The 11,189-nt window shown below is 41.9% G+C and overlaps 1 protein-coding gene across 1 annotated transcript in view; it reads left to right on the top strand.

Annotated features, from left to right (window-relative positions):
- Positions 1-2,216, top strand: part of LOC109913270 (C-C chemokine receptor type 4-like) — a 12,681-nt gene extending 10,465 nt beyond the window's left edge. Inside the window, exon 3 of the mRNA XM_048609120.1 lies at positions 5-2,216. Coding sequence (XP_048465077.1) covers positions 5-452 — 448 coding nt within the window. The 3' untranslated portion in view covers positions 453-2,216. The remainder of the gene's footprint in view (positions 1-4) is intronic.
- Positions 2,217-11,189: the final 8,973 nt, after the last annotated feature.

Raw genomic sequence — 11,189 nt, forward strand, 5'->3', positions numbered from 1 at the left:
TTCCCTTTGTTGTTATTGTGTTCTGTTACTGGAGAATTCTCAACACTGTCATTAGGTGTAAAGCCAGGAAGAAGCACAAAACAGTGAAAGTTATCTTCTGTATTGTGGTGGTGTTCTTTGTGTGCTGGACACCTTACAATGTGGTCATCTTCCTGTTCTCTTTGGTAGAATTGGAAGTCCCAGTGTTCAAAATCTGTGAGATAAAAAACCGCCTGACGTATGCGTTTTACATTTCCCGGGACCTGGCTTATTGCCACTGCTGTCTCAACCCCTTCTTTTATGCTTTCGTGGGGACAAAATTCAGGAACCATTTAATCAGGCTGTTGAATAAATGTTTCCCCCATCTGAAAATTTGCAGAGAACTCAGTACCACCACTGGCACCAGCACCAAACAAGTCAACTCCCGGAACTACTCAGACATTGACCTGCCCCTGGCTTCAATCGGGTCTTGAAATGTAGGCCCAAAAATCTGGAACCAAAGTCTAATGATCCACTGAGGGAAAGGGTGGGCTGTTCAGAGACTCTGCCCGCCCCACCCTTGGCCATCTGCTTCAGGAAGGGACAAAGTCAGAGTCTCTGCATGACAGAATGCCCCTGGGCCTTCCCTGAAATGTGTTGACAATCCCATCCCCAGAGTGGGTCAGTCTGATAACCCCATCCTCCCCAGAATGGATTAGTCCAACAATCCCACCCTTCCCTGAATGAGTCAGTCTGACAACCCTCCACCCCGGCCCAAACTCCACAATGGGTCAGTCTGACAACGCCACCCTCTCCAGAATGGGTCAGCCTGCCAATTGCACAAATTCAGACCAAACCAAGGCTCTTTGGGCTGACTGATCTTCTGTTCCCTTCACTGTCAGGTCAGATTACCTGCAGGTGCTGGGAAATTGGTACCGAGGGACAGGGTTGTGAGCCAAAAATTAGATGAATGAATAGCTGCGGTCAAACAAAGGCTGGCCAGGCAGGAAAAATGCTCCCTTGCTGGATCAGCAGCAAAATACTCCAAATCGTGATTCAAACTATCCCTGATGTTGTGATGAATGAATCTAGCCACATTTTTGCAGATAGCTCCAGTTCATTGCTCTGTGCTGAGCCACTGGTCCTTCATGGAGAGGTTAATACTTCATCAATGACTTCCCTCCATCAAAAAGTCAGTGTGCCAATGATTGTTCGGCATCATTTTTGTGACTCCTCAGATACTGAAGCAGTCCAATAGGGAAAGATTGCTGTCTATGGCCTTTCAGACAGAGCACACTTAGGAGTTGAAACTGTAGAATACCTTGGGTGCTGTACCTTACAAAGAATGTACATTGTGAATCAAAAGTATTGAAAATGTATTGAGTCTCCTCAGGGTGGAACATGTATAGAGAAAAAAATGTCTGTGAACTTTCTGTAATTTGCAATTGCCCTCGGGCTGTGTAATTGACATGTAATGTATTTTGTAAATATTGAGACTATTACATTGTACTGATTGGAATATGCAGAACGAGGACAAGTTGGATTTCGTTGCAAATTCTATAATGTTCAAGTAAAAATGTTTTGTTATTTTTTTCCATTCTTTATGAATAAAGTATACTTTTAGAAAAAAAATAAAATCCCACATTCACCAGAATGTGCTCGTCTGACAGTTCCACCCTCCTCAGAATGAGTGGGTCTGACAATCTCCCCATTATCAGAATGGGTCAGCCCTCTCTCCACATAATAGGTCAGGCTGAAAATCCCACCCTCTCTCAAATGGGTGGCCTGGCTATCCCACTCCCATCTGGATGGGTCAGTCAGATGATAGCATTCTCGTAATGCAAACTTTTCCTAATAAGTTAGCACGGACAGATTTTTTCAAACATTTTTGTAACTTGGATTTCTATTATGTGCACTTAATGTATCAAACTTTGCGTGAAAAGTACACGGAGTATAAAAATGAATTTGCTGCACTTTAGTAACTAGCATACCCGAAAATATAGAAGACTGTAAGGTGTTAAAAGTGTGCAAAATTTTCTGAGTAGACACCAGTTACAGGTTAGCTTGTTCATTTGCATTTTACGCTGGATAGTCTTGAACACACTGAGTATGAGTCCGATGCATGTTGGCACTCACTGTGGGATATCTCACTGCTTCTGTTGTCTTAGATCTCTGAAATTATTACATCAATGTAAATCATTTTATTAAATGACATGTATGTAAAATGGAATGTAATAAAATAATTATCTGAAAATTGATTCAGAATTGGACAATAATGTGAAATGAAGATCACTCAAGGAATGCGAGAAGTGAGAAACACTTCGTAAAGACTGGGATCTGCAAGGCTAGACAGGTACATATCTGCAAAACTGACGGATGTTTTGGTGGATTTCAGCAGCTTTTACTAATAGATAATAACCAAGGTGCAACAGACCAATGATGATTGAGCATGTCAAACTCATTAGAGGGCCCTAGTTATGCTTGTAGTGTCCCTGCCTCTGAGCCAGAAATCCAAATCCCTCCTGTTTCAGAGGTGTGTCATAACACACTTGTACAGGTTGTTTAAAAATATCTATAAGGCCTGTAATTCTGGCAAAGTTGCTACTTCTTCAGTTCCCTGCCTGAAAGGAGGTCTGACTCATGACCTCCACCAGAGGTTCCAAATCCATCTCAGCCGGCTTGAGGATCAAACCCCATACTGTTGACACAAGTCAGATACACTTGGCTAAGATAACAAGGTGTAGAGCTGGATGAACTCAGTAAGCCAAGCAGCATCAGAGGAGCAGGAAAGCTGACGTTTCGGGCCTAGACCCTTATTCAGAAGATCATGGAAGTTGAGAAGAAATTGACTTGAAATTGAATCAACTGTTAATATTTCACGTGGCCGTTCGATTGAACAACAAGTATATTTACATTGAGGTCAATAAAATAACTTTGCAGTTTTTGAGGTATTTTTGCATTTCTTATCAAAAATACTGGTTCATGAGATGTTGGTTAAAACAAAGTTAACAAAGTTTGCTGCATCACAGATAGTAAGAACTGCGGATGCTGGAGTCAGAGATAACACAGTGTGGAGCTGGAGGAACACAGCAGGCCAGGCAGCATCAGAGGAGCAGGAAAGTTGATGTTTTGGGTGGGGAACCTTCTTCAGCTCCTCCAGCTCCACACTGTGTTATATTTGTTGCATCAGTGGTGTTTTTGTTAGTGTTATCAAGCTGCACTTACCCATTAATCACCTGCTCACTGACACCCAGTTTGGGTCCACTCGGGTCCTGACCTTAATACAACCTTGGTTTTAATCATGGAGAAAAGAACTCAAGAAAGGAAGTGAGGAGAGCTGCCCTTGTCATCAAAGCAGCATTTCTTTGAGTGTGGCATCAAGAGGTCCTGGCAAAACAAGATTCAAAGAAATCAGGGGAAGCTGGTTGCGGTCATACTTGGCACAAAAAAAGATGGCTGTGGTTATTGGAGGTCGATCATCTCAGACACGGGATATCAGTGCAAGTGTCTCTCACAGTAGGGCTAACTAGACAGCCAAGTATATCTGAGATAGTAGGAACTGCAGATGCTGGAGAATCTGAGATAACAAGGTGTAGAGCTGGATGAACACAGCAGGCCAAGCAGCATCAGAGGAGCAGGAAGGCTGACGTTTCAGGCCTAGAATGGACCCGAGTGGACTGGACTTTCCTGCTCCTCTGATGCTGCCTGGCCTGCTGTGTTCCTCCAGCTCCACACTGTGTTATCTCTGACTCCAGCATCTGCAGTTCTAACCATATTTAATGCAGCAAACTTTGTTAACTTTGTTTTAACCAACATCTCATGAACCAGTATTTTTGATAAGAAACGCAAAAATACCTCAAAAACTGCAGTTATTTCATTGACCTCAATGTAAATATACTTGTTGTTCAATTGAATGGCCATGTGAAATATTAACAGTTGATTCAATTTCAAGTCAATTTCTTCTCAAATACCATGATCTACTGCAGTGTCCGAGTAGTCAGTTGATGGTGCGAGTGAGAAGGGTCTCTGCTGTTAAGTTTTATTTAAGGAAAAGTTGCATTATTATTTGAGTGATTCATGCTGTAAATAAAGTATAACAGTGATGTGTACATTTCTATTACTTAGTGTGTGCTTTTACCTTGAATATTGAATACCTGCGGAATATCAGAATATTTGATCAACTGGTACACTTCCAGTCCCATAGGTGCCAGATAATAAAAAGTTTACTGAAGTTGAGTGTACACTCATGGATGGGAAGATAATCAGTCAGGTTGGATTTGTCCTGTTTTTGTTGACAGGTCATACCTGGACAATTTCCCTCATTGTTAGACAGTTGCCAATGTTCTGTTTGTACTGGAACAACTTGACTAAAAGTGCAGCTGGTGTTTAGTACATTGCTGGTTGTCATGTCCCATGGTATTACACCCATCTCAGTCAGAACAACTCGTAATTAGTATTCTGTCTCACAAGTTCCTCATCAAAACAAACAAAGGTTGTTTGAATTTGATGAGCTTTCATTTTTCCTAATGCTGATTTGTCTAAAGCCTTGTGCAATGGCTTCTGGAAATCTACATTTTAAAAAGCATCAGTCTAGAAGGATATAATGGCCTAAGAGAGGGTGTGGTGCACATTCATCAGATCACACTGGAGCTGAAAGAATTAATGATCAAGATAGATTGTTATCAATTAGTTTCTATTCTCCTGAGTATAGAAAGTTAGGGGATCCTCGAATGGAGGGGTTTTCAGATAGATTTTTTTTCTAGTGGTAAAATCGAAAACAAGGGGACATAAATTTATAATTAAAGTGAGACCTTTCAAAGGCGTTGCCAAAATGTATTTCCTCACATAAAGAGTGGTGGAAATCCAGAACTGCTTCCCAAAAAACTATTTGGTGCTAGATCATTAGTAGGGATGCAGTGGGCAGATAAACCTGTGTTTTGTGTAACTTGAATCATGTGGACATTTGTGGAAATATTGACAAATACAAGTGAAGAAAGAGCTTAATAGAGTAAATACATATAACAAGCTACCGTTTCTTCTGACCTTTCCCTGCCTGGTTCATGTTTTACAATCACAATGCAAGAAACATTAAGAGATTTCATTTCACTGATGAAGCTTCAGACAAATCTGCTCAGTAAACTCTGCTCACTATTTAACCACTGTGGCAAATTCTGTCATAGTCAATTCGCAATATTCTAAAACAACCACCAACATACTAAATGAAACAACAGACAATGTTCGTAAACAAAAAAATCAATTTATTGTACCTCCCAATGGTAACAGATCCTTTAAGAAATTTCAGGATCCAGGTCTGCATCTTTGCAAAAAAAAACAGTACTTCCTTGAGTCATTTTCTAACAGTACACCAAATTTTATTGAGATATATCTGTTAGATTTTGATATATATTGATTGTAAACAGATGAACAATAAGGAACAAATACATTGGCCTGGAGTTTCAGTCATGGGTTGAAAATGCAGAGACAGGACAATTCCCAGAAAACCAAACCCAGGAAATCAAGGCCAGAGCAAGTGCGTAGGCTTTTGGATGTGGCATGTGTCTATGCATCAGCATTTACAAAGATTAATAGAAAAGAATCAAACCAAAAGTGACTCTCCAGACCACATCACTGTCCTACACATAATCCCCATGCCCCGTCCATGCCATTTCATACTCTCTACTCATCCACCATAACCCCACCCCATACCAGACTGTGTTCCTCTACCAACCTCCCATAAACTTTTACATCCTCACTGTCAACCTCTGCCTCTCCATACATCCTTCATGGTTCTTAATAGCCCCTATTTTAACTCAGTACCAACTGAGGCCAAACCATGCCCTGATACACCATGTTTTTTTTTCTTTCATTGACTGTATTAACTCATCTAGCATCCACCACTAGCTAGCCTCAGCAGCCATGTAGAGATGTGAAAGAATACGATTCTGTTAAATAGTCTCTATTGCACTGTATTGAGCAACAGTCTCATTCATTGACTACATTTAAATTCCTTCAACTCCAAAAACTCCTTAAGAGTTCAGTCAGAGCGGTGGCGGGAGCATGACAAAGCCGACCTGATGGTGAACAGCAGCAGAAACTTCCAGATTAAACCTTGAGGAACAGGTGCCTGGATTGAGCTACATCGCAGCAGTGATGCTAGGAGCAGAACTGAATCCGGAGGCAAAGGTGACATCATGACTTTGTGATAATCAGCTCGGCCATTCAGGGGCCCAGGCCTAGAGACTGAATAAGTAGCGTCAGTAGGGAGACAGAATGTAAAGTGTTTACTTCTGTGGTTTGTAGTTTGTTAGGAGTAGAGAGTAAGAGTGAGAAATCTGATTTGGCGAGCAGTGGGAAAGTTTGTTTAATTGGTTCCTTGTCTGCAATTGATAAAGTTCACACCCAAAGTGGCATGACAGCTCTGGAACGCTCCCGCTGCAATATGTGGGAAATCAGGGACACGTCCAGTCTGCATGGCAACCATGTATGCAAGATATGACAAAAACAAAGTTGCTGGAAAAGCTCAGCAAGTCTGGCAACATCTGTGAAGGAAAAAACGGAGTTATCGTTTCAGGTCCAGTGACCTTTCCTCAGAGGTGTAACCCCATCATAGTGATTGCACCTTTCTTATTCCTCAGTTCTACCCATATGGCCTTGCTGGATGAGCACCTCCCTGCTCCCCCCCCCGCCCCCCCCCCCCCTCCACCCCCTCAAGATGTCTTGAAATCCACTCAAGGACAAAGGAGGGAAATTATGTGTGGAGCCAGAGGAATTGGATGAGGTCCTTAATGAGTACTTTGCATTAGTATTCACCAAGGAGAAGGACATAATGATGGTAAAATTAGGGAGGGGTATGTTGACATTCTGGGGCACATCAATATTAAGGAGGACGGGTTTCTTGATAAACATTAAGGTGGATAAGTCCTCAGGGCCTGATTGGATTTATCCCAGGATACTGAAGGAGACAAGGGAGGAGATTGCTGGGGCCTTGACAGAGACCTTTGTATCCTCTCTAGCCACAGGTAAGGTCCCAGAAGATTGGAGAATAGCTAATGTTGTTTCTTTGTTTAAGAAAGGCAACAGGGTTAATCTAGGAAATTATAGGATAAGATTTTTAGAGACAGGATTTACTCACATTTGGAGAAGATGGACTTATTAGAGATATTCAGCATGGCTTTATGTGGGAGTGGTCTTATCTTGCAAAACTTGATAGAGTTTTTTCAGGAAGTGATGAAGACGATTGAGGGTAGGTAGTGGATGTTGTCTACATGGACTTTACTAAAGTATTGACAATGTCCCTCACGGTAGTCTGATCCAGAAGGTTAAGTCACATGGAATCCACAGCGAGTTGATAAGTTGGGTACAAAATTGGCTTGGTCATAAAAGACAGAGCGTAATTATGGAAGGATGTTTTTTTAACTGGAGGTCTGTGACCAGTGGTGTTCCTCAAGGATCAGTGCCTGGACCTCCGTTGTTTTTTGTAAAATATATTTAAATGGTTAGGATGAAATTGTAGGTGGTCTCATTAGTAATTTTGCAGAACAACACGAAAATTGTTGGAGTTGTAGGTAGTGAAGAAGGTTATTAAAGGATACAGCATGATATAGACCAGCTGGAACGTTGGCCAGAGAAATGGCAGATTGAGTTTATTCCAGGCAAATGTGACATGATGCATTTTGGGATGTCAAATCCAAGAGGAACATATCATGTAAATGGCAGGACCCTTAAGATATACAAAGGGACCTTGGGTGCAAGTCCATATCTCCCTGAAAGTGGAAACACTTGTGGAGAACGTGGTAAAGAAGGCATACAGCATGCTTGCCTCATCAGTCGGGGCATTGAGTATAAAAGTTGGCAAGTCATGTTGCAACTGTGTAAGACTTTAGTTAGGACATATTTGGAGTAATATGTGTAGTTCTGGTCACCACACTATAGGAACAATGTGGAGGCTTTGGAGAGGATGCAAAGAGGTTTACCAGGGTATTACCTGGAATGGAGTGTATTAGCTATAATGAGAGGTTGGACAAAGTTGGATTATTGTCACTAGAGAGTTGGAGGCTGAGGGGCAACCTGCTAGAAGTCTATAAAATTATGAGATGCATGGATAGGGTGAAGAGTCGTAGTCTTTTTCCCAGGGTGGAAATATCACATTCTCGGGGACATAGGTTTAAAGAGAGGTGGGGAGAGAAGTTTAAAGAAAATGTATGAGGAAAGCTTTTACCAGAGGGTGGTAGGTGCCTGGAATGCACTATCAGGGGAGACGGTAGAAGCAGATGTGATAGCACAGTTTAAGGGGCTCTCAGACAGACATATGAACAGACAGGGCATATAGAGACACAGACCGTATGCAGGCAGACGGGATTAGTTTAGAATGGCATTATGCTTGGCACAGACATGGTGGTCTGAAGGGCCTGCTCCTGTGCTGTACTGTACTATGGTCAATGTTCTAAAAAAAGCACGTTTTCAAATGTAATAATAATTGTAATATAAAATCCTGATCAATGAACCCAAAATCATTTGTACCTAGCAATCAAATTGTGAAATGGAAGGCACCCCACTGTGACAATGAACCCTTGAGAAATCAGTTATGTAGTCCTAAGACAGTAGTTGGAATCCTCAGATTTGGATCAGCAGACATAGCAGATATATTTTTCTAACTTGCCAGATTTATTTACAAGGATTAGATTGGTCAAAGTTTAAATGTCGTGACAATCTCCAGAGGCCTCATTGACAGCTGGGCAGGTACCTTTGACAGTCTTGACAGTTCCTTGACAGTTTGATGGTTTCACTTGGGTTACATACTTTTCAGCTCATTCATGTATACTTTTCATGAATAGTTCTCAGGGCAGAAGAACAACCCTAAAGACCCCTTCCCCAAAGGTGCCCCAGGACCATATCCGAAGGGATATGTTACCTCTTCAAACGCATTCAAATTTACCTGCAAAATTCAGACCTACATTATTTATAAAAAGAAGTAGCTCTTTATTAATTCCTTTATAAAAACAGTAGTTATTCAAGGAATGGAAGATGTATTAGTGGTAGGTATAGTGATATATTAACCTGGAAATTGATACTTCAATCTTTGGGTTCAGACACTCAATCTTAGGATCAGGCTTGATGCATTACCTCTGAACCTTCTTTACCTGTGTTTCCTAGAAGTCCCAATGACAACATTGATGTCATTCCTTCTTAATGTCGCCTCAATGTCTTTGTGTCTATTTCCAAAAAGGAGAGATCTCTGCGCAAGGACAAAAACTTTAGTCTACAACATTGTTGTTGTCACCACCTTTCTATATGGCAATAAGACCTGGGTCACCTGTCAAACACACATTCGTGTGCTGAGGAATTTTCACCAACGATGTCTCCCCAGGATACTCAAAGTCAAGTGGAAAGGTAGGTGAATCCATTCCAGCACCATCAGCAAAGCCACTTCCTCCAACATTGCAATCACAGTCATGAGGTATCAGTTCCTGTAGTCTGAGCACTACATCCGCATGTCAAATTATAAGTTCCCAAAGCAGTTCCTCTTTTACAACTTAAGGATCTCAAAGATAACAGAGCAACTGTTTTAAGGCAAACCTGAATGCCTCATTGGAAGGGAGACAAAATGACCTTGATGGATTGGAGGAGCTGGCTGTAAATAGTGCCATCCAAAAATCCACAACACAGACGGAAACCTCCCCTCCGCCAACCCCACTCCTGAGAAGTGTCAGAAGTGAAAGGACCAAGAGCACAACCATGGCTCAAGATTTCCTCTAAAGATCATCTGCTATGCTCTCTGTCGCTCCAGGATTTGCCTCAAAATCATAAAGCCTTGCAGACATCACCCTCCTTTTAAGAAATTGACAATGATCACATCAAACTCCCTCCCCATTAAGCAAGTGTCTTCTGTAGCCATTGTTTAGCCCCATCTGACAGGTGCCACTTTAAATACATGATTTCACATCAAGCCATGTCCTACCTGATACAAAAACAGAAACTGCTGGAAAAGCTCAGCAGGTCTGGCAGCATCTTCGGATAGAAATCAGAGTTAACATTTCAGGTCCAGTGACCCTTCTTTCGAATGGGTGGTAGCTAGGAAAATGTTGGTTTTTGTGCAGAAGAGGGGGTTAGTGGGAGGTGTAAGGAGTAAGCTTATGCTGAGCTGCGCTGGAGCACTGTAGCAAGCCTGAGACTGCGATGTTGGCCAGGGAACAGGGTGGTGTGTTGAACTGGCAGGCAATTGGAAGCTCAGGGTCATTATTGCAGACGAAGTGTAAGTGTTCTGTGAAGCAGTCACCCAGTCTACACTTCATTTCCCCGATGTAGAGGAGACCGCATTGTAAGCAGTGAATACAGTAGACGAGATTAAGTGAAGTGCAGGTAAACCATTGCTTCACCTGGAAGGTTTGTTTTGACTCTTGGATACTGCGGAAGGAGGAAGTAAATGGATAGATGTTACACCTTCTGCGGTTGCATCTCTGTCTCAGGCTTGTCACAGTGTTCCAGCGAAGCTCAGTGCAAGCTGGAAGAACAGCACCTCATTTTCCGCTTGGGGACCCTGCAGCTTTCTGGACTCAATATCAAGTTCAACAATTTTAGGGCTTGAGGCACCTTCTCCTGTGACCATACCCAAAACCACACACACCAAGCCTTGTTATCAAATGGACCACTATTGCACACTACCCATTTTTAGCCACTAATTGTCCCCATTAGAAACTATTCATTCTCCTAGGCTGATTGTTATCCACTACTTTTTCTATCTTTAGGCTCTATATCTACTTATCATTTACTCCTTAGCCTCCTCCCCTCATCCTATCTTCTGCAATAAAAAACAATTTTTTCTAGCTACAATCTGTTCTGAGGAAGGGTCACTAGACCCAAAACATTAGCTCTGATTTCTTTCCACAGATGCTGCCAGACCCGCTGAGCTTTCCCAGCAACTTCTGTTTTCGGTTCTGATTTCCAGCATCTGCAGTTCTTTCGGTTTTTGTTACTTGATACATTTTCTTTTATTTAGCGCGCTGTTATCATCTGTGGCTTTGACAGCAAATCACTGTCAAGTCTCAGTTTACTAAAGTTATTGGCTTTACTTTGATTGATCGATTAATTTAATGTTGTCACATGTACTGGGATACAGTGAAAGTGTTGTTTTGCGTGGTCTTTAAGCAGATCATACCATACAAAGTACATCAGGGTGGCAGAACACAGTGCAAAATACAGTGTTACAGCTGCAGAGAAGGTGCAGACAGAGA

Source organism: Rhincodon typus, chromosome 2 (assembly GCF_021869965.1).
Source record: "Rhincodon typus isolate 14 chromosome 2, sRhiTyp1.1, whole genome shotgun sequence".
NCBI lineage: Eukaryota > Metazoa > Chordata > Chondrichthyes > Orectolobiformes > Rhincodontidae > Rhincodon > Rhincodon typus.